Below are 23,747 nucleotides of genomic sequence, written 5' to 3'. Positions count from 1 at the left end.
CAAAGAGCCAGACACAATGGAGTGACGGGGCACACATAGTCCAACAAAGCTGCAGGACTGGGATCATTGTCATCTGTCTTGCACTCACCAGGATGTTGAGATTCAAAGTCACCCAGTCCATCCTGACCCCACCTCCACTTCACCTCACCCTAGTCACTGTCCTATGACTCCAGACATACAGGTGAGTTTCCAACCCAGGTCTGGCTCCAACACCCACGTCCTCCCCCAGACCATCCAAGAAGGATGTGGATCAGATCAAGAAATCACTGCTCAGGGAGACCAGTGGTGCAGGCAATGTTCATAGGCTGCTAAATGCCACCATGGGGTTCTCCAGGCAAGAATACAGGAGTAGGTTACCATTTCCTTCTCCAGACCCTGAGGCTGGGAAAGATTGAAGGCAAAAGGAGAAGAGGGTGACAGAGGATGAGATGGTCAGATAGCATCACCAAGTCAATGGACATGAATTTGAGCAAAATCCAGAAGATAGTGGAGGGCAGAGGAGCCTGGTGTGCTGCAGTCCATGGGGTTGCAAAGAGTCAGACACGGCATAGTGACTGAACAACAACGAATGCCACTAGGGCAGGGGGCTCCAGGAGGCACTGAGAGCATCTTCAGTTCAGTCAAGTATTGGAGCTTCAGCTTCAGCATCAGTCCTTTCAATGAATAGTCAGGACTGATTTCCTTTAGGATTGACTGGTTTGATCTCCTTGCAGTCCAAGGGACTCTCAGGAATTTTCTCCAACACCACAGTTCAAAAGCATCAATTCTTCAGCACTTAGCTTTCTTTATGGTCCAACTCTTACATCCATACATGATTACTGGAAAAACCATAGCTTTGACTTGATGGACCTTTGTCGGCCAACTAATATCTCTGCTTTTTAATATGCTGTCTAGGTTCATCATAGCTTTTCTTCCAAGGAGCAAGCATCTTTTAATTTCATGGCTGCAGTCACCATCTGCAGTGATTTTGGAGCCCAAGAAAATAAAGTTTCTCACTGTTTCCATTGCTTCCCCATCTATTTGCCATGAAGTGATGGGACTGGATGCCAAGATCTTAATTTTTTGAATGTTGAGTTTTAAGTCAGCTTTTTCATGCTCCTCTTTGACTTTTATCAAGAGACTCTTTAGTTCCTTTTCACTTTCTGCCATAAGGGTGGTGTCATCTGCATATCTGAGGTTATTGATATTTCTCCAGGCAATCTTGATTCCAGCTTGTGCTTCCTCCAACCCAGCGTTTCTCATGATGTACTCTGCATAGAAGTTAAATAAGCAGGATGACAATATACAGCCTTGACATACTCCTTTCCCAATTTGGAACCAGTCCATTGTTCCATGTCTGGTTCTAACTGTTGCTTCTTGACCTGCATACAGATTTCTCAGGAGGCAGGTAAGATGGTCTGGTATTCCCATCTCTTCAAGAGTTTTCCATAGTTTGTTGTGATCCACACAGTCAAAGGCTTTAGTGTAGTCAATGAAACAGAAGTAGATGTTTTTCTGGAACTCTCTTGCTTTTCCCATGATCCAGCAGATGTTGGCAATTTGATCTCTGGTTCCTCTGCCTTTTCTAAATCCAGCTGGAACATATGGAAGTTCTCAGTTCATGTACTATTGAAGCCTCACTTGGAGAATTTTGAGCATTACTTTGCTAGCGTGTGAGATGAGTGCAACTGTGTGGTAATTTGTACATTCTTTGGCATTGCCCTTCTTTGGGATTGGAATGAAAACTGACCTCTTCCAGTCCTATGGCCACTGCTGAGTTTTCCAAATTTACTGGCCTATTGAGTTCAGCACTTTCTCAGCATCATCTTTTAGGATTTGAAAGAGCCACCTGGAATTCCATCACCTCCACTCGCTTTGTTCGTAGTGATGCTTCCTAAGGCCCACTTGACTTCGCATTCCAGGATGTCTGGCTCTAGGTGAGTGAGCACACCATCATGGTTATCTGGGTCATGAAGATCTTTTTTGTACAGTTCTTTTTTGTGTATTGTTGCCACCTTTTCTTAACATTTTCTGCTTCTATTAGGTCCATAGACATCCTCAACACACTTGTTTCCAGGGGCCAGGGTGTGGTTGAGCTCGCCTTGTTCAGTGGGTCCCTCAGCTTCCTATGGGCCCAACTCCTTGCCCATCCTGGCGTCTCTCTTCGGCCAGATCCAGCCATTGGTGTGATTCTGATTTGTGAGCGTTTCTGACACTGCCCCTGATCTATCTCCTAATGCTGGGAGCTCCTTGCACAGCTGGGCACTGCCCCACTGCCCTCTCTCTTTTGTAGGAATGTTTTGTGAACTTGAGAAAAAACCAGGAAAGGGCCAATTCCCTCTGTCCAGCCCATTAATTCTGCATTCTCAGGCCTGAATTAACCTTGGCAAGGCTTTGAGAGGAGAGAGTAATTCTAACCTTAAAAATCTGCTGATTAAAGCTGGTTTCAGGAATTCGATTCCACTTAATGTCTTGGCAGGGAGCCCAGCCTTGCATTAACATAGCCAGACAGAGTTCTGGCGTTTTCCTCCAGCTTCGTAATAAACAAAACCCCATCGGCTGCTTTACGCAAGAATTCCTTGCCTGGACTCCCTGGCTGCGAGCAGCTGCGTGTGTTGAAGGGAGCCCTGGATTCCAGGATGGTGTCACGGGTGCCTGGATGGGGCGGCGCTGGGAGCTGAGTTCTAGCAGGCTCCAGAGCGAAGCGGTAATTACAGCCAAAGTGCCAGCCCTGCGTGTGCTGAGCGGGGCAGTCGTCAGAGGGCCGTTCGAGTTTTGGACAGCTCTTAACATCTGAATGTCTTCTGGAGGCTATGGGGTGAGCTCCCAGTGTCCTCCCTTCTGAAAACAGGGGACCAAGGCATGCAAGATGAGAAGGGCAAGGCCAGCTATCCAGGAATGCACACGGAAAGCTTCCCGCACCATGGATGCAGCCCCCAGCCCCCTACAGAGGCTCAGTGACCCTCCCCTCTAATTAGTCACCACATGGTCTAAAACCAGCAAGATCCAGTTATGATGTGTCAAGCTAAACAGATCAGTGGGCAAGGGGCACGCCAGCCAGACCGAGAATTGCTTGTAGGAGTTCATTTTCCTCATCAGGGTCCCCACTCGGTGCAGGTGGGGGCCCGTGGGCAATGCGGGGGCTCTGAAACCACTGGTGGAAAGCAGCAGGGAGGGGACGAAGGGACAGAGCAGGGGAAGGAGGCCGCGATCAGTGTAAACCACGTTCCGGATCCGTTCCAGCCACCTGGCTGGGCTCCAAGAAACAGGTCTCAGCAATGCACTTTGATGAGAGAGAGGAAATTTCACTTTATTTATTTATTATTTATGCCCAGTACTCTTAGGAAGTATTTGGAATAAAAAAAGCCCAGACACAGTGAAACAGGCTAAAAGAACAGGAACTTCAGAGTGGGAAGGTAACCAGATCAGACTATGGAGAGAGAGAGGGAGAGAGAGAGGGAGAAAGTGAGAGAGAGGAGAGGGAGAAAGAGACAGAGAGGCGTTCCTGCTGCTGCTGGCTGGGTGTGGGGTGCTGCCCGGTGCACCCAGTGGGAAAAGAGGTGAATGAACGCCCTCGTGGGGGCCCTGGGGACCAGGTGCCAGAAGGGACTTCTGAGACACAGAAACGCCCTGGGTGACCTGGTTTCCCAGAGCAGTTTGACAAATGCTGGGGATGGGGAGAAGGAGAGGAGACCACAGACCCAGCTCAGAGTCCCCAGGAGATGAGAAAGGGGGCAGGTGAGAGTGGCCAAATACCTGGACAGACCCCAGCAGAGGCTCTACCCTTGGGGTCACGTATGGGAACAGATGCTGGCAGAGACCACAGAGGGTTAAACCCACAGCCCCTCCCACCTGCCCTGGCCTCCAGCTGGAGATTCATGACTCAGATCAACTCCTTCCCTAAATCCAAATTTACCTTATTATCAATTGTTAGCCATTATTCCATTTTATGCCCACTAATTTATTAATCCTGGAAACCCCCAAAAACAATAAAGCTGAGGCTCTGAGGGATTTTATTTATATCTTTGAACATGATTTTTATGCCTTTTTATCTAAAAATTCATTTAATTTTTATCACCCTCCTCACTCATGTCGTGGTTAGGCTGCAGCGGCTCAATTTAGATGGGTTCCTCCCGCAAATGCTCAACCTCCCCGTGGGAAGGCGGCCCAGGTGAGCGGAGGCAGGTGGGTTTGATGCTGCGGGGTGGCCCCAGGTCAGGACTGTCTCCTCTCCAGTCCCTGGAAAAGGCCAGCAGTGAGGGGACTTCCCAGAACACACAGCATCCCCTCATCCCTTATCTCTACCCCTCACTTCCTCTTCAGGTTCCTTTATAGCTACTGAAAGGGCCTGTGCTGTGAAGATAGCCTAGAACTTTCCAGAGTGAAAACTGAGCACCTTTCTCCAAGATCCACTGCCTGTGTTTCTCGCCACTCCCCACCCAGACCCAGGGTCCGTGAAGCCTGAAGTGGGGGTGGGAGGCACTGCCTCCCTCCTTGCCCCCAGGCTACAGCCCCCCTGTCCTCCCCCCAACAGAGCCCCCACCTAGAGGGTCTCTGTGGTGCTTTCTTCTCGCCCAAGGTGCCACCCCACCATCCTATGTGCCCTCCTCTGAGCTCCGCCAGCGCAGGTGCCTGGGGGAGGGTCGGGGGGTTGGGGGGGGGGTCTCTCCTGTCTCCAGGGACTGGGGGCTACAGGCACTTCCTGCAGGACAATGGGGTGAGGTCACACATGCACTGGGCCTGCCAGGCAATACCCTGTTCTCTCCTGCACGCTGCCCATCTGGGCGGGGTGGCAATTTGTTGTCCCCACATCAGTTTCTCTCTGCCCCTCAATCCCCCAAGCTCCGAGGACACACCCTGTGACCCTGGACAAGGTGTTGACATCTCTGAGACCCCATCTGCACATCTGCACACAGGGGTTTGGGTTCTGGGAGGTGCCGTCAGAGATCTTCTTAGGAGAGGTGTGGGGCTGGAGGCCCAGTCAATGATGATCTAATATTCCAGGTCTCTCCTGTCACCCAATCCCGCAGGCTGAATCAGACTGCAATCCATTTAGCTCAAACTAATTTTAAAGCAATTCACTATTTAACAAGTTCTGAGGCCCTGTGCTTTTGCAGGCAGCCTGCGAATTGAATCATTTAGTCTAATCTTAGATTAATACAAACCAAATCCTCTCTCTCAACCACAAGACTGAGGGTCCTGGAGGCAAGGGTGCAGGCCAGGCACTGAGCAGACAGTATGGAGTGTGGTTTACACTCCCTCCTATTACATGGGAGCCAAGGCCCAGCCCAACCCAGGCGACTTTCAAGTGTGGCCGTCACCATATCAGACACCGGAACTGGAAAATTCATCTGCCCTGCCTGGAATATTCTGGATGAATGGCTCTGCCCTGTCATTGCTTCATAGCAGGATGAACTCGTCATCTCAGTGGATTCTCCCTTCCCTCCTGTTATCTCTTTTCCTTCTGCCACCTTTCCACCATGTGCGCATGCTCAGTCACTTCGCTCATGTCTGACTCTTTGCGACCCCATGGACTGGAGCCTGCCAGGCTCCTCTCTCCATGGGATTCTCCTGGCAAGAATACCGGAGTGGGTTGTCATGCCCTCCTCCAGGGGATCTTCCCCTTCCAGGGATCAAACCCGTGTCTTCTGCTGTCCTGCATTGGCAGGTGGATTCTTTACCCCCTGAGTCTCCTGGGAAGCCCCTTTACCATTAAATCTCTTCATCTTTGTCATCTGTGCGTCAGATTCAAGTGTGAGAGAAACCAGGCACTTAAAATCTGTACTCTGATTCCCTTGTGGAGATATTCGTCTCCCCAGGGAGAGACAGGCAAAGCCACTGGGGGACCTGAGACCAGGCCACTGAGGAGGCATGTGGGCCACAAGCCTAACCCAGCTCTCTCTCCCACCCCCGCTGGTGGCCTGGCTGCTGGGGGCTAGTGCAGGACTGTTTGCAGAGGAGGTGGCAGGGGGGCCCTCATAGGGAGGATTGTTGTCTGTTAGTCACTCAGTCGTGTCCGACTCTTTTGTGACCTCATGGGCTGTAGCCCACCAGCCTCATCTGTCCATGGAATTTCCCAGGCAAGAATACTGAAGTGGGTAGCCATTCCCTTCTCCAGGGATCTTCCTGACCAGGGATCAAACCTGCATCTCATGCACTGACAGGTGGATTCTTTACAGCTGAGCCACCTGGGAAGCCCCATAAAGACAGAGATGGAGATTAGCTGTAAACACCCTAGTCTGGGGACACAGTAGGTATTATCTCTATGTTAAAGGAGGCTTTGGTGGGGAGATGGGAGGCAGGGGGAGAAGCTGGGGAGTGAGCTTTTCTGCGTTGAACACAGGGACTCAGGGATTCACTCACTGTGAGCACCAACCATCAAACATTCCAGCCCCCCAAAGTGGAGCTGCCCCCAACACCCCAGCCTCCACTTCTTCCCTCAGACCATAGCTTCTCCAAATCTTGGGTCCAGGGATAGGTTCCAGGGGCCCCCACTGCGCATCTCTGAACTGGGCCCCTGCTCATGTTCTCTGAACCTCAGGGTCCAATAGAACTTTCTGTGATGATGGGGAGCCACTGACTCCTGTGAGCACTTGAAATGAGCCTAGTGCCAAGAAACTGGAATTTCTAATTTCTAGTTTGTTTCATTCTACATAATTTGAATTTGAACAAATTCTCCTAACTGTGATGCCCTCCTCTAGAGAGGCCTATCTCTCGATGCTAGGGATGTGCATTCCCACAGTCCACAGGATAAGATTCTGGGCTCAAGTTTCCCCAGAGGAGGAGGTCAAGAGCAGGCTTTGGCTTTGGGGGTTCCCTGCCTCCTGAGGGAGGGGCCCCCAAAGAGCAGAATGCAAAGGTCTTGCCCAAAGAAGAAATTTCATAGGTGATCAAGGCCATGGGTATGAAAAGCAGCTTCACCTCTCCAGTCCTGCTCTGGCTGCTGTCAGCTGCCCTTACTTTATTTCACTGAATTCTGCTTAGTTCATAAAATGAAGATGTTTGACCAGGAGAGGAAGCGTTGTTCTCACTGAACACCTGTTATATGCCAGGACATCCTCTATGCCAAGCACGGTGCCCGAGTGTCTGTTGATCTCACACCTAGGAGATGCATGTCTCACTCTGGCCCCCAAAACACACTTCTACAACTGAGTCCAGTTTGAAAGACAATCAGATCCTCTGAGCTTCCTGTGGACGATGCTGGGGAGGTGTAATATATTCAGTTGTTATTGTTGTTCAGTTGCTAAGTCATGTCCGACTCTTTGCAGCTGCAGGGACTGCAGCACACCAGACTTCCCTCTCCATCACCAACTCCCAGAGCCTGCTCAAACTTATGTTCATTGAGTTGGTGATGCCATCCAACCATCTCATCCTCTGTCATCCCCTTCTCCTCCTGCCTTCAATCTTGTCCAGCATCAGGGTCTTTTCCAATGAGTCAGTTCTTCACTTCAGGTGGCCAAAGTATTGGAGCTTCAGCTTCAGCAACAGTCCTTCCAATGAATATTCAGGACTGGTTTCCTTTAGGATGGACTGGTTTGATAGTCTTGCAGTCCAAGGGACTCTCAAGAGTCTTCTCCAGTGCCATAGTTTGGAAGCATCAATTCTTCAGTGCTCAGCCTTCTTTATGGTCCAACTCACATCCATACAAGACTACTAGAAAAGTCATAGCTTTGACTATTTGGATCCTCATTGGTAAAATGATTCCTCTTCTTTCTAACACACTGTCTAGGTTTGTCATAGCTTCCCTTCCAAGGAGCAAATGTCTTAATTTCATGGCTACAGTCATTTTGGAGCACAAGAAAAGAAAATCTGTCACTGGTTGCACTTTTTCCGTTCTACTTGCCATGAAGGACTGGATGCCATGATCCTAGTTTTTTGAATGTTTAGTTTCAAGTCAGCTTCTTCACTCTCTCACCCTTATCAAGAGTTCCTCTTCACTTTCTGCTGGTAGAGTGGTATTGTCTGCATATCTGAGATTGTTGATGTTTCTCCTAGCAATCTTGATTCCAGCTTGTAATTCATCCAGCCTGGCATTTTGCGTGATGTACTCTGCATAAATTAAATAACAGAAGTGACAATATACAGCCTTGTTGTACTCCTTTCCTAGTTTTGAACCAGTCCATTGTTCCATGTCCAATTCTAATTGTTGCTTCTTGACCCATATACAGATTTCTCAGGAGACAAGTAAAGTGATCTGTACTCCCATCTCTTTAAGAATTTTCCACAGTTTGTTGTGATCCACACAGTCAAAAACTTTAGCATAGTCAATGAAGCAGAAGTAGAAGTTTTTCTGGTATTTTCTTATGGTCTCCACGATCCAATAAATGTTTGCAATTTGATCTCTGGTTCCTCTGCCTCTTCGAAATCCAGTTTGTAGATCTGGAAGTTCTCAGTTTACTGCTGAAGCCTAGCTTGAAGGATTTTGAGCATAACCTTGCTAGCATGTGAAATGAGCACAATTGTACAGTAGTTGGAACATTCTTTGACATTGCCTTTCTTTGGGATTGAAATGAAAATTGACCTTTTTTAGGTTTCCATCATGGTTATCTGGGTCATTAAGACCTTTTTTGTGTGTATTTCTTCTGTGTATTCTTGCCATCTCTTCTTAATCTCTTCTGCTTCTGTTAGGTCCTTACTGTTTCTGTCATTTATCATGCCCATCCTTCATGAATGTTCCTTTGATATCTCTAGTTTTCTTGAAGAGATCTCATATCTTTTCAATTCTATTGTTTCCCTCTATTTCTTTGCATTGTTCATTTAAGACAGGCTTCTTATCTCTCCTTACTATTCTCTGGAACCCTGCACTCGGTTGAATTTATCTTTTCCTTTCTCCCTTGTCTTTCACATCTCTTCTTTCCTCAGCTATTTGTAGAATCTCCTCAAACAACCACTTTGCCTTCTTGAATTTCTTTTTCTTTGGTATGGTTTTGGTCAAAAAAACCCCTCCATAACCTCCTGTTATGAACCTCCATCCATAGATATTCAGGCACTCTACCAGGTCTAATCCCTTGAATCTGCTCATCATCTCTACTATATAATCATAGGGATTTGATTTAGGTCATACCTGAATGGCCTAGTAGTTTTCCCTACTTTCTTCAATATAAACCTGAGTTTTGCAATACCAAGCTGATGATCTGAGGCACAGTCAGCTCCAGGTCTTGTTGTTGTTGACTGTATAGAGCTCCATCTTCAGCTGCAAAAAAAATATAATCAATTTGATTTCAGTATTGATCATCTGGTGGTGCCCATGTGTAGAGTCATCTCTTGGGTTGTTGGAAAGGGTGTTTGCTATGACCAATGCATTATCTTGACAAAATTCTATTAGCCTTTGCACTGCTTCATTTTGTACTCTAAGGCCAAACTTGCCTGTTATTCCAGGTATCTCTTGACTTCCTACTTTTGCATCTCAATCCCCTATAATGAAGAGGACATCTTTTTTGGTATTAATTCTAGAAGGTCTTGTAGGTCTTCATAGAATTGGTCAGCTTTAGCTTTTTTTGGCATCAGTGGTTGGGGCATAGAGTTGGATTACTCTGATGTTAAAGAGTGGTCTTTACATTTTTTTTTTAATGGTTGGGAAAAAATCCAAAGAAGAATGATATTCATGACAGGTGAAAATTATGCAAAATTCAAATTCCAGTGTCCATAAATAAAGTTTGGGGACACATTCATTACCTGTCATCTAAGCTGCTTTTGCCCCCCAGAACATAGCTGAGCAGCAATAGCGGAGACCACCTGACTCACAAGGCTGAGGATATCTACTTCTGGCTCTTTGCAAAGTCTGCCAATCCCTGCGATAGGTGAGCCGCTGATGGGAACACTGGATGGCAGAGGGGCTGTCTAACGCCCTGAGGCACAGCCCACCTCCCCTGCTGCCCCCTGCCTCCAGAGGGGTCATTTCCAGGGATTCCTGCCACTGGCTGCATCAGGAGAGTCTCTGTGGAGGAGGGAGGACCTGAGATCGACTCAGGAGGGGTGGAGTTTGCACAGGAGAGGACAGAGCCCACCCTGGGGTGTGGGATTGTACAAGGGAACACGTGGAAGTGGGAAGCCCTGGGTCGGCTTGCGAACAGCGAGTCAACTGTTTTCTAGAGCAGAAGCCAAGAGTGGAAGAAACCATGGGGGGTGGGAGGGGCTGAGCTCCTGTTGGAGAGAAACAGTTGGAGACAGAGACGGAGAAGCAGCCTTTGAGAGCTGGACGGGAAGGGGGCCCACCTTCCAGTCCCCATTGCCCAGCAATAAACATCTCACCACCTGAGACATTCCCTTCTTGGTCCACTGAGGCCACTGGATGTTGAGCCCTGATGAACCGTCTGGCACCTGTGGGACCCCGGGCAGCTGAGTCTGTTGGGAAAAAAAAAATCCCTTTGAGGAGATTTGAGGCTGACATTGCCTTCAGAAACATCCCTTTCCAAAAGATTTATTTCGAAGTGAAGGGACTTCTTGTCTGCTATTGGTTTCCCCTGTAATTGTCTCTTTCCTCTTTATTTAAGAAAATAAAAGAAGAAAACAGCCTAAACTGTCATACAAGCAATTTTGAATATTTAAGAAAAAAACTCTTCCTTGCTCAACTGTCATGTGAAAGGGAAACTGTCATACCTTAATTTTTCAAATATAACTAATTTGAGCATTACTTTCATCTAAAGGGCGATGTTCGCCTGCATTTCCTATAAATAGCTAGTTGTTTTCTCTTTTTCTTTCCTTGTTTTATGTGGTGCACATAAACAAGGGGCCCAGTGTGTCCTTTCCTGCAAACACCCCCACACACAGGTGCACCCATCCCTTGCGCTCACATACACACACACACACACATAGACACGCACACTCAGCAGCACCCACCAGCCCCGAATGGAACTCTCCCCCGCCATCATGTCACAGCCCCCAAATGCAAACCTCAACCCAGGGACCACCCCCAGGGGACCCCCAGAGCCTAATCAAAAAGCACCAGGAGCTGGTACTACACAAATGACTAACAGAAAAATGCGATGGCTTTTTTGATTAGTGGTTAAAGGAATGGATTTGATATGCTGTGTGCAATTAATCCATGATTGGCTTGGGGATGACTCTGTCATGCGGACTGAAAACGGGCAGGAAGGCTGGAGTGTGAGGATGATGGTGACCATGGGAACTGGCCAGGGAGCCTGGACCAGGATGGGGCCATGGGTGGTTTGGAGCTGCGAGGTGTATAGGCACGCAGTGAGGCGGCCTGGCATGGCACGCACCCGCTGGTCAGAGAATCTGTGAATTCACACCTTGTCTGCTCCACCTGTCTGAGCCAGCAGGCACGGCTCTGTGCTGCTGAAACCAGCTTGAGTGGATGGACCCCACTCCTGGGCATCCCACACCATTCCTATGCTGAGGACATGGAGATTTCTACTGCCAGCCCAGATCCAGAACTCGGCAACCTTCCACTTTCTGTGTGTCTTCTCTTGAGGGGTCTTATGAGCTCCTCAGAATGTCCAGTAGAAATGTGAAATCAGCTCTCACAGCTGCCCAGGAGACAGAGAGAGGATGGTGCCCACTTTGCAGCTGGGCTGGAGGAGAGTCCTCCCAGCAGGTGGATGGCAGGTCTCCCCCCATGAGCAGGATGCCTTGTTCTGAAATCCATCCCTTGCTGGCCCTAGTTCACTAAGACCAGGCACCAGAAGCCTCCCTCCAGACAGCTTTCCAACACTTGTCAGTTTTCCTTGAAAACTAGCCCCCCCTTTTTAATAGTATTTATTTGGGTGCACCAAGTCTTAGTTGCAACATGTGAGGTCTTTCAGGTGTGGCGTGCAGAATCTAGTTCTCTGATCAGGGGTCGAACCCAGGCCCCCCTGCATTGTGAACTCAGAGTCTTAACCACTGGACTGCCAGGGAAGTCCTCACAAGCAGAATTATACATGTGTTGTCTCTGGGTCTTGCCCTGCACCAGGCTGTCGAGACCAATGTTCTGAGGGTGCTGTTTGGGGGAACTATGGGCCACCTTCATTGAAAGGTCCTGCCTGCCTGGAGCTCCCTTCCAGGAAATACAGATAGACAAGTCAGCTATGGAGTGACTGGTGTGCTAGGCAGGGCAACACTGTCCGGCAGGGCAACACTGTCCGACAGGACTGTCTGATGCCTTCAGGCTTCTTGAGTCCTTGGGGCTCCCTGGGGAGCTTCGTCCCTCGATGCCATTTGACGCAGCTGTTCTTGTCCAGGTTGTCTCTCTCCCACCTTTCTAAGATCGTGCTTCTCATCTGCGGAGACCAGAGACATCAGATCACCAGGGTGGTTGGAGTAACATCTAAAAATAGACTAACTAGGTTCTGAGTGAGGCCCCGAGGGTTCCTCTGATTAAAATGCATGAGCCTTGATGTAGAAACGGCGATTTTTCTTTTTAACATCACTCTGTTTATTGGATGGTTCTGGATGGTTCAGGATAGGGGAGGGTGCCCAAGAGGGGAGTGCTGGGATGTCTGGGGAGAGGGGCCATGCTCTCATGGGGGGGAAACACAGTAGGTGTTTGGTAAACTCTCAGTGATTACCTAGCATTTGGTGCAAGGATGCTGCAGACCAACCCAGACAGAATGCAGTTAATGGAGGGGCAGATGGTGCTGCAAACGGCCATGTTCTTTTCAAGTTCAAAGAAAAGTGGTGGAAAGAGAAAGAGACAGGTGAAGAAGGGCAGTCGTTGCAAACTCTCGAGAGGATGAACAGTGCAAAAAGAGGCTTTCATTTCAAAGAGAGGGAGAGACTTCTCCCAACAGTTTATGCCTCCCCCCATCCGACTCATGGCCTGACTGAAAGCAATGAAACTGCCCACAAGGACACGCAGCATCCAAATGAAGGGGCTGATGTAAGTTGCAGGTGGCTTGCTCCTTCACTGCAACCAAGCGCTCATAGAAACTGTCCAGACAGGAGGCTCCTTTGGCAGGAAGGAATGAGCTATCAAAAAAATATTTTTGTTCTGTTTTTTTTTTTTTTAAGAAAGAAACACAGTTTATTGAAAACCAGAAAAGTCAGAAAAGAATATTGCCTTCTTAATAATAAATACACATTTTGTGGGCAAGAATTGCAAGGGAATTGTTTAAATTAATTTCCGCTTTGTTTGTTTGGTTTGTACAGGGCTTAAGTCCCAGCTGACAGCAATCTGTAAAAGTTCTAACATATTGGAAATCTGATTTTCTTGCAGCCAGAGTCCCATAGTCCAAAATGATTTCTCTTTCAGCTCTGCTAATCAGACAGGCAGGGCTCAAATGGACTCCTAGTTGAACCAAATTGCACTTGGTCTTTTTGAGGGTATGAAAAATAACTGATGAAAGCTGTGAACGCAGAGCTGACGGCCATCACTCTCTGCAGAGTTGGTGTGGGTGTTGGGGGACTTCGGTGTGTGGGGGGGGAACACCTTCCTGTCCTTCGTCCTCTGAGGCTCTGTGGCCTGCCTTCTCTTTCTGCCCCTTCTGGAACCTGTTCTTTGGGAAGCTAGGGGAACTCCAAAGAAAATAGAAGAAGTTCATTCTAATTTGGAATTGGAGGCTCCAAAAGAAAAGACCAATTTCCTCCCGCTCAGACTCTGAGAGTTCAATTACAGGAGGGATCTGACTGTTCTCATTAGCTCCTTTTTCCTCACCCCTACCGGTAGGCAGGCCCCCACAGCGCCCACGACACGATGTGCTATCCTGCCTTGTGCCCCTCCCCCAGTCCTGGTCAGCTCGCCTGGGTCTGAGAGACAAGCCCCATGAGAGCTGTCCCTCCTCATGTCCCCTCTCTCTGCTGTTCCTGAACTTGAATCCTCGCCCACCTTCTCCATCCTGGCTCGAGCTGTTTTCTGAAACCAGATCCATCTGTAAAAGATGCAGGTTGATACTTGTAACAAGCACAAGTATGAATAGAAAACTAAATAAAAACCAGAAAGTGGGGGGTGTACACAAGAGGTCTCAGGCTCCAGAGGTTAGTCTGAGGGAGTGCTGCCTCTCCCCAGCCCCCAGCCTTCAAGTTCCTCCCAGCCAGGGCCGCCAGGGAGGACTCTCCTTGGCCAGGAAAGGTCTGGAATGTGTGTCTGTTCAGTCCCACCCCGAACACCAAAGGGTCTTAACCTAGACTCTCTGCATGAGCTCCAGGGTAACTCCCAGGGTAACTGCCCTAAAGTGATGGGCATAATGTACACCTCTGTGCATTCTCCTGGCCCCTGCCTTGTCTGGGTTCCCACGTGTCCCCATGGCCCCACAAGGGTGAGCACCCCAGCTGTCCATCCGTGTTTTCCCACTGGGGTGTCCCAACTATGCTTCTTAGGTGTATCCCAGACCTTAGCCTTGGTCCTAGAGCCAGACATGGAGGCACGCACCCCTCCGTCTCCCTGGGGTGGTGGCAGTGTGCGTGGCCCTTTCTCGCTCCTTCCCTGTTCTCTGTTCCTCCTTTCCCTCTTTCCAACTGAATTCTCGTTTTTCCTCTCTCCCTAGTGCTTGTACGGCTGCTATGTCCATTCCTCCATCATCCCCACCTTCCACCGGAGGTGCTACTGGCTCCTTCAGGTAGGTGGCTGGGACTGGATTCTTCTTCCGTCTCTGGTACTGGGGAAGGGTCTGCGGAGGGGGCTGAGTCGGGCGGGGCTCCTGCGTGCGGCGGCCTCAGGCCCAGGCGCCCCGGTCAGCTTTCCTTGGGGATGTTGACATGTGGCACTGAGGCCAGCTGTGCAGTTGGCCCATTGCAATGTCAGGTACCAGGAAAAGGAGAAACTGGCGGGGGAGAGTCCTTGCCTGCCTCGTGAGGATAAAATCCCACCAGGTGTTTCCAGGGTACCTCAGTTTCCTTCGAATGAGGACAGGGAAGGCTGGGCACTCTGCCCCTGACTGAGAAAAGCCTTTTGGCTGAAAACCACGTTTGTTTTCTCACGTGAGTTTGTTGTCGTCGGCACGTGTGTAAAATCGGCTTCCAGAGTCACACCTTTGGCTGTCGGATTGATTGGGACGGTTGTTGGCAGAGCAGGAGCCCCTGGCTCTCGGGGAAGGGGCTCTGTAATCGATTTGTGATGTCTGCTGGGGAGCAGTGTGTAGAGAGGAGTGGAGGAGCCAACCGGAAGCTCCAAGCCAAGCCTGGCTCCTGGATCCTCTGTCCATGGTGCTGATGCACAGCCCTGAGGCCGCCCCTGAGGCCGCCCAGCCTCTGGCAGATTGGTTGTGTTGATGATCTTCTTGCCTAGTAGAAGGTGTTGCTGTATGAGTGGGAGGGTCTGAGGGATCCACCCAGTCAGCCTGGACCTGGGTCCTTTCCAAACCCTGTCCTGTGATTTTCAGCCGCTCTCTGTAGAACCGGTTCCTTGGGGGGCCCTGTCTGCATCACTGCAACTTCTTGCTACTGCCTCTGCCCAGGAATTGCTGCCTCTGGCCTTTCCCTCCATAGGTCTTACTTTCTGCATCCACTTTGGTTCAAGTTAGCCTGGGTCCCAGGGGTTTGGGGATCTCCCCGACGTGGAGGATGCACTTGGAAGAAGTCCAGCAGATAGGAAAGCAAGCCCCCCACTGCTCATGGAACGTGTTCTGAGAGAAGAGAGTTGCGCATGCCATGGAATGCAGAAGGGCAGCTAGTTCCAGGGAAGGCCGCCTGGAAGATGTCTTCTAGGCAGAGAGCAGCCTCAGCGTCCACACCTAGACCAAGGCCTCTGCCCATCAGATCTGCCTTACTTCCACGAATCAAGCCCCTTGCCTTCACACACTTCTGTTCTCTTTAGTCCCCAGAAATAATTGTCTGTGGTTCAATACATTCATTAATGGGTAGCACCTGAGGCTGTCCAAGGGAGGAGGTGCTAATTTGCAGACACAACTTCCTCGACACCTTGGCCAGGGTCAACTTCCCGGGGTTTGTCCCCCTTGGATGTTGGCATAGTAACACCTGCCTCTCTAATTGCTCAGCCCTCTGTCCTTGTGAAAGGGACCTTCAACATGGTCCTGGGGTGATCCTTTCCAGGTCTTGTAACTAAGCATGGACCCAAGGCATTTCTCCATCTTGCAAAGGGTCTTCTATGCAGCTTCAGGGGTGGGGTGTGGGTTCCTCCTTGAGGGCAGAGATCTGGTGGAGTTGGAAAGTGCTTTGTCCGAAGGGTTGCACTATGGCTGCCAGAGAATCACTCTCACCCCAAGCAGCCTCGTGACCTCATTCCTGGGTCTCCAATGCCCCAGGTCCCGTGTTGGTGTTTTCCAGTTTCAGGCCCCATCAGAGTACCTCTTTCCTCTGCCCGGCCTGACCACTGACCTCCTGTTAGCACAGCATCCCCAGAGCCAACTTTCTGCCAGCCAGCCCATCTGGCAGCCGCAGCTGCCTGCTCTCCCAGGCTGCTCCCTCTCCTCCAGGCCCTTCTCTTGCACCCCTGTCTCCATTCCCTCAGGCTTTGATGGCTTTTAAATTTCGGTGGATCTCCTTCCCTCTCCTTCCATGATCTCAGACATCTCCAGGCAGCCGTGAAGTCTGAGCCAATTGCTTCCCAAATTGGATTCCAGTCACTCAGGCCCCTGGAGCAGGCTCACTGTTAGACTGGGCTGCCCTCACCTTTCTCGTGGGGCCACGAAAGAAGCAGGAGGGATCCTGCTCCTCTGTCTAGCCCTCCCCTCCCTTGCACTCCAGTCCTAGCCACTGTATGCTGGTAATGTACCTGGGGTTACCCACATGCCTCTGGGCTTTGCTACCTTTCAGCTGCCAGGGAACCCGAGTCTCCCCAAAGGCCAGGATCACATGATCTGGTTTCTCCAAGGCTGATCTGAGCCCTTCTCTCCTGGTCCCTGGGGGACTGTCTCTTCACCTTCTCCTCTGTGTCCTCAAACATCATTCTTGTTTCTGTGAGCAGGTGACAAAGTGAGGATGTACATGGATGTGGTGAGGGCCTCCTGTGCCCGGTCATTCCCAGGTGGGAGGAGGTTAAGGAGCAAAAACCAAAGCAATAGGCACAGTGCCAGGCCTGCGTGAAGCCCCAGAGTGAGTGTGGCAGTTGCCCAGCTCAGGGCAGTTGTTCTGATGCTAATTACACCACCAGGATAATGATGCGTGGCCAGGTTTAATTTCTCTGCTATTAAATAGGAAAGAAGCCATGAGACACTGGCTCAGATGGAAATCAGCCCAAGTTTTCCTCTGATACCAATTACCAAGATAAAGGCTTAGGTGGGAGTGAAGGTATCAGGGCACTGATGGGATGAGAGCTGAGAAAGGAGGAGCTTGGTGCCAAAACGGCAACAAAGAAGTCAGTGGGTCCCTTAGGGGACCCGTGACATGCTGCTGGCGAAGGGAGCAATGAGCAGCCATGCCCCTCAAGCCCCACTGCCCAGGTGAGCAGGCTGGCTGGGGTGGGGGGCCCCCATGAAAGGAAGGGAGCTTGTAGGACAAGAAAGGAGGGAAAGAGGGCTTCTGGATAAAGGAGAGTTTCCTTTGGAAGCAGCCCTACCCGTCCAGCAGCTGCCGTGCTGGCTGAGTGGCCGTCTCCTGTCAGGCAGCCTCTGCGAGCTCACTCCTGCCTCTGAGAGCCTCAAAGTGACATGGCTAATTCCAAGGCCTCTCAGCACTATGGGGACCCCACCCACACAGGCCTGGTTTTCCTCTCCAGCCAGACCGTCATCTTCCTGAGGGAGCCACCTGCCTCCTCCGTCTGCCCCGAGTGCCCAGCACGATCAAGAGGGCCCAGCATGTCCCCCTGTTACCACACTCTGCTGCCAGGACAGGGGAGGGGCAGCATGTCAGAGCCTGCACAGAGGTGGCTGCCCCAGCTAGAAGCAGAGCATCGGGGAGCAGGAGGAGTGAGGGAAGGACAGGAGTTGACGCGGCGCTCAGTTTCCCTGTGACATGGCTTCAGGGAGGGTGTGACACCCCTCTCTCTCCATTGCTGATAAATATTTTATGAGGATGTGAGCCGACAGACACTGAGGAACCAGAGTCCTCCCCTGGAGTGGAGGGCGCGTAAGGTCATTGCTCTGCAGGCACCACATGGTCACCTGCATGGGCAGCGTCTCGAGACCCCCAGAGGACCCAAGCTCAGGCTACTTCTCCAAGGCCTTTGGGGGGTTGCCCTGGGACCTAGAGAAGCCCCTGCCCCCGGCCAGCCCCACCTATGCTCCTCACATCACTAGCACCACTGAGGGCTCCATGTGTCCCAGCTGGCAAGGCCCTCATAGGCTGCCCCCAGCTCAGCCGCTGCATTTCCTAGATAGATGCTGAGGCCCAGAGAGGTCAAGGTGAGACCCAGGGTCACCCAGCTGGTCAGCGATGGAGCTGGGCTGGGATCAGGCCTCCCTGTTCCTCCTTGCTCTGCCTCCCACGGCATTTAACATGGTTATCGCTGCAGCCGCCCAGGCCTTGAGTCTTGCTGGGGCCATGGAAGTGTGGTCCCAGCTGCTGGCTGGGCCAGACAGCAAGGGGCATCAACCACCATCTCTGCCGCTGTGGCCTCTCCTGTTTGGGAATCTTCCAGTGTTTAGGCTCTGGCCTCCCTGCCTCCTCCTGGGTCCCACATGCCCCCTTCTGTGCTCTCCTCCCCCCTGCCTGCTCCCCCAGGAGGCCAGGCCCCCACTCTAGGCCAGACTTGCCAGCAGATTCTGTATGGCTCATTTGGAAACTATTTCTGCTTCTAATGAGTGTTTTTCTTTTTGCCCTTGTCCTCTAAAATGCTTAATGAATGTTTTCCGTGCTCAAGTGAAGCAGGGGGTGTGTCCCTGTGTGTCTGCCACCGCCATTCATTCGGGGCTGTGCGGCTGTCGAGACCAGCTCACCAGGGTGGAGGCAGCAAGGGCTGCTCCCTGGCCACACTGGCAGCTCACACCAAGGCCTGCAGGACCCTGGGCGCTGCTGGGCAAATACAAGGACCCTGGGGTTTTGGGGGGAACCTTGGGATTGTGGGCTCCTAGACCCCTGAGAATGGCAGGCATTCGGGTTCCCAGTTCTAGGACATGTGGGTTGTAAGCAGGAGTGGGGTTCTAGCTTTGCCCTGACAACCCTAAACATGGGAATCTGGGACCACACAGCCAGGCCCCTGTGGACCGACTTCCCACTGGGCAGTACACCTGACCCCCACCACCAGCCTCCTGTCCTCCAGGAGACCAGCTCTAGGGCACCCATCTCTGACTCCCTGGAGTGCCATTGTTACCCTTCTTGTTGGGAGGCGCTAAAAACAGCTTTTTAAAACTTTTTATTTTGCATTGTTGTTGTCCAGTCGCTAGGTCATGTCTGACTCTTTGCAACCCCTTGGATTTCAGCACACCAGGCTTCCCTGTCCTTCCCCATCTCACACTCATGTTCATTGAGTCAGTGATGCCATCCAACCATCTCATCCTCTGTCACCCACTTCTCCTCCTGCTCTCAATCTTTCCCAGCATCAGGGTCTTTTCCAGGGAGTCAGCTCTTCACATCAGGGAGCCAAAGTTCAATTCAGTTCAGTTCAGTCACTCAGTCGTGTCCGACTCTTTTTGACCCCATGAATCACAGCACGCCAGGCCTCCCTGTCCATCACCAACTCTCAGAGTTCACTCAGATTCATGTCCATCAAGTCAGTGATGCCATCCAGCCATCTCATCCTCTGTCATCCCCTTCTCCTCCTGCCCCCAATCCCTCCCAGCATCAGTCTTCTCCAATGAGTCAACTCTTCGCATGAGGTGGCCAAGGTACTGGAGCTTCAGCTTTAGCATCATTCCTTCCAAAGAAATCCCAGGGCTGATCTCCTTCAGAATGGACTGGTTGGATATCCTTGCAGTCCAAGGGACTCTCAAGAGTCTTCTCCAACACCACAGTTCAAAAGCATCAATTCTTCGGTGCTCTACTGGGGTATAACCAATTAACAATGTGTGATAGTTTCAGGTGGACAGTGAAGGATCTCAGCCACACATATACATGTATCCATTCTCCCCCAAACTCCCCTCGCATCCAGGCTGCCACATTACACTGAGCAGAGTTCCCTGTGCTATACAGTAGGTCCTTGTTGGTTATCCATTTTAAATATAGCAGTGTGGACATGTCGATCCCAAACTCCCTTCCCCCATTCTTCCCCCCACCCTCAGCAGCCACGAGTTCAGTTCTCTAAGTCTGTGAGCAAAGACAGCTCTGAGCATCTGGTCCCAGGTCATGCAGCCAGGGAAGGGGGCACCTGCCTTCACCCCCAACTTCACTGCTTCCAGTCTGACCTTGAGCTTTGCCACCCCAGCCACCACAGAAACAGTGAGTGCAGAGTCATCACAGAGGAGTGCAGGGGTGATAGGGGTGAAGCCAGCTCACCGAGGGGGCTCACTACAGGCTGCCCTGGCCCCCAAACCCTCCCCACTCCTGGAGAGGAGGGAAGCTCCACCACAGGACTGACTGCCTTCCAGGATGGGGGAGGCCCCATTCTTGCTTGAGCCCAGGGTCCCCTGAAAAATGCCCATGAGAACCACTTCCCCACCTGCCTGCAAGACCTAGGGGGTCGAACTGAAGCTTTTACTCCTTTTGTTGGATTGTGGGCCCCCTGTTGGCCTTTCCTCCTCTGCATGGTCAATTTCCGTCCACCCCATCCTGATAGCAGAACTGCAGAGGAACCAGAGCAGGGAGCCTGTGAGGAGGGCATTCCTTCTGCCAGGAAGAGGGGACTCCCAGCGTGGCTGCTGGCAAGGGGCAGGGGCAGTGGCCCATGGTCCCCCAGGTGAACCAGATCTCTGAAGCTTCACAGGTGGACAGACAGGGCCCCAGAGAAGGCCGTCTGCTCACAGCACCAGATACAGGCCTGGACCCCAGCATGTCCCAAGGGAGCCCTGCCTTCCTTTAGAGGGATCCTTCCCACCTCATGTGGCTCTCACCAGAGCCCCTGGGGCCTCTTCTCCTCTGAACAAGGCCTTCGGGCCCCCAAGGGCATCTGGGCAGCCCTGCAGGCACCGCCCGTGGGCAGGGGGAGCAGGCTGTGGGCCCCGGCCTCCCCTCCCGGCCTGGGACTGGGGCACCTCATGGGGCCAGTGCTGTGTCCCGACACCACACCCTTGGGGCCTCAGGGCATAGCTCTGTCCATCGGCACAGACCTGACTGTGGATGTGAGGGCCTCTCTCTGAGCCCACTGCCTCCAGCTCCCCAGGAAGGGTCTTCCAATGTCATCGCTTCCCTGAAGTGGCAAAGCTGGGGTGAGGTGGGGTGGAGGGTGTCAGGCAGGGGGACATGCAGTACGTGCCCCATGTACTGCCCTTTTAGTGCCCGCCCAGAGCACTGAGTGGACAGAGGTTTGCGATAGTGTTCATTTGAACCCCTTAAAATAGTGGGATGGGGTCATTAGCTCCGTGATGCCAGCCAGTTTACCTCATTTCTCTGAATCCCAGTTTCCTCATCAGTAAAATGGGGCCGAGGATGGTGTGGACTGCTCAGGGCTGTTGTAAGAATTCCCTATAAATGAAACAGAACACATGAAAAGGGAGCCCAGCTCCTGGCCTGCAGCAAGCGCCCCATGGATCACGGACAATTCAACCCCATCAGCTCCAGGTTAGATCTCCGCAGGGCATCCTGATGCACCTGGGAAGCTCTGTGACCCCACCTCCCACCACCTCTTCATCTCTCATGGTACATCCGGGCTGATCAGGGCAAGCCGGCCAGGGCACCTCTCCTCCTTCCCTCCACTTACTCTGCAGCGACAGCATTGTCACGGTTATAAACGTCCCTCCCCCTCTCCTCCCCTCAAAGTGACTTGAACTCCATCTGGCAAATGATCAGCTCTTCTGCAACCCAAGTGCCTCTCCCCTCCCCCCTGTCTTCATCTTCAGTCTGTCTGGAAGTGTGGCCCCTCCTTGGACCAGGCCCTGCAGCCCTGAGGATGGCCCTGCAGGTGAGCTGGGTCGCCAGATGAGACCAGTGGAGCGGCTGGAAGAAGGTGTTTGCACTCGGCCCCCATCCCCAGGCTCGTCCTAATGGGGTGACGTCTCCACGCGAGATGAGATGGGCCGCACTCCACCAGGAGGCCACCCCTGAGACATGGGAATCCATCTCTCTCCCTTTCTTCCTCCTTTTTTCCTTCTATTCTTTCCTTCTCTCTCTCTCTTTCATCTTTTTTCTTTAATGGAAGATATTATAGCTTCATAAAACGTACTCATGGCTTCTTGCTCAGTAACCACTTTTATGTTTCATCAGGGTGAAATCGAAGTGGTTGGGAAATAAAGCACCCAGAGCCTGCCCTGCACGCGGCCCTTGAACAAGGCCTCGCGGGCTTGCCGCCAAACGAGGCTTTGCTTGAGCCTAGAGAGCTTGTGCTGCTGGCAGGCTGACTGTGTCCCAGACGGGGCATTTTGACCCATGCAGTTCAGGGAGCAGAAGCGAGTTGGTGCCTGAGGGGTCCTTGGCCCCTGGCCCAGGCTGGCTGGACCCCCTCTGCTCCATCCCACAGACCCTGCGTGGAGGAAGTGGCAGCTTGGCTCAGCATAGCCCCTGTGTCGCAGCCTCTGCCACAAGAGTGGACGTGGCAGATGGCATGTATGGGCTGGGCTGGGGCAGAGGGTACAAGACTCAGGGGGACCATAGCCTGGGCACCTGGGAGCCCTCGGCACTTGGTGAGGCTCCAGATCTAGTTTTGGGGTTCTCACAGCTGCCCTGGGAGGAAAGTCAGGACTGGGTGAACTCACCCTGATTTTCTAAGGAAAAGAGGGTCCAGGAGAATATGGGACCCCCAAAGACTAGGGAAAGCAGGGCTTGATCCAGGCCCCTTAAAGACACGTGGTCCCAGCCTCCGGATCTCACAGGCCACAGTGGCCGGGCCAAGGGACACGGGAGGGGCAGGGAGCAAGGATGGGAAGGGAGGTAGCTCACAGTTCTGGAGCTGCTAACCTCTGAGCATCGGTCCAGATGTCCAGAAGGACAGAAAGGTCTGATGCCTCATGTAGGTCTGCACTCTTGGCCCTCCTTCCCCAACTGACTCTGAGCTCTCTCCAGTCCACCAGGGACAGACCAAGACAGGGGAGGGAGCTGTCAGGCCTGGAACATTTGAAATTTTCTGTGTGGAGATATGTGAAACGCCCTGTGGCATCAAAATCATTTCTGACCCTGAGTTTATGTGACCTATAAACTCTATTATGACCCTAATAGGTGGTGCTGGGAGCCTGTCAATGCAACGAGTCCAGAGAAGGGAGCATAGAGTGGGCTGGGTGATTGACAAAGTCTTCCTGGAGGAGGAGGTGAACTCAAGGATGGAAGAATGGGGCAGGGATGTTCTTCCATGCCCTTCCTGACAGGTCTGGGCCACAGTGTTCAGCAATAAGGACATGTGGGGATCCAGATCCATGGGCTAGGCACAGGGCTGTCCAAGAAAGAGTCCTCAGGACAGGTGTCTCAGACCCTGGTGCCTATTAAGTGAATTGGAGGGAGCTTGGGGAGAGAACGTGCCCCCATGTCTGGTTGGACCCAGGAGAAGACAGCGGGAGAGAGGGGGCCAGCCCAGCAGAGGCATTGAACGACTTCCCAGGCTGAAATGAGACCCTTTTATCCTTATCGTGATGGTTATCAGTAATAGTAACAATAGCCATCACAAGTCAGGGCTGCCATGGCCCACCAAGCAATGGTTGTTGGTAAATTATGGAGACGGGCAAGGTCTGGAAAGAAGCGCAGGGGCTGGGGGTTCTCGGACAGAGTTCCAGAAGGGGTTTGGCACTGAAGGAGAGGCGAGTGGAGGCAGGAGGCAGGTGGAGCAGAGACCCTGCAGACCACAGGATAGATAAGTAGACTGAAGCCCCGCTTATAAGCCCGGGAGAGGTTTTTTACCCGCGGAGACAGGAGCAGACAAGCAGTAAGTGGTGAAGGCCTTCTGCGGCGGGGAAGGCGCGCGTGGGGATGAATTGTGG

General features: G+C 51.8%; 1 protein-coding gene across 1 annotated transcript in view; it reads left to right on the top strand.

Annotated features, from left to right (window-relative positions):
- CAMTA1 (calmodulin binding transcription activator 1) overlaps positions 1-23,747 on the top strand; it is a 967,024-nt gene that overhangs the window by 674,208 nt on the left and 269,069 nt on the right. Inside the window, exon 6 of the mRNA XM_052653621.1 lies at positions 14,403-14,474. Coding sequence (XP_052509581.1) covers positions 14,403-14,474 — 72 coding nt within the window. The remainder of the gene's footprint in view (positions 1-14,402; positions 14,475-23,747) is intronic.

The sequence above is a fragment of the Budorcas taxicolor genome, chromosome 16, assembly GCF_023091745.1.
Source record: "Budorcas taxicolor isolate Tak-1 chromosome 16, Takin1.1, whole genome shotgun sequence".
Lineage (NCBI taxonomy): Eukaryota > Metazoa > Chordata > Mammalia > Artiodactyla > Bovidae > Budorcas > Budorcas taxicolor.
This window is presented reverse-complemented; position numbering and strand designations above follow the sequence as displayed.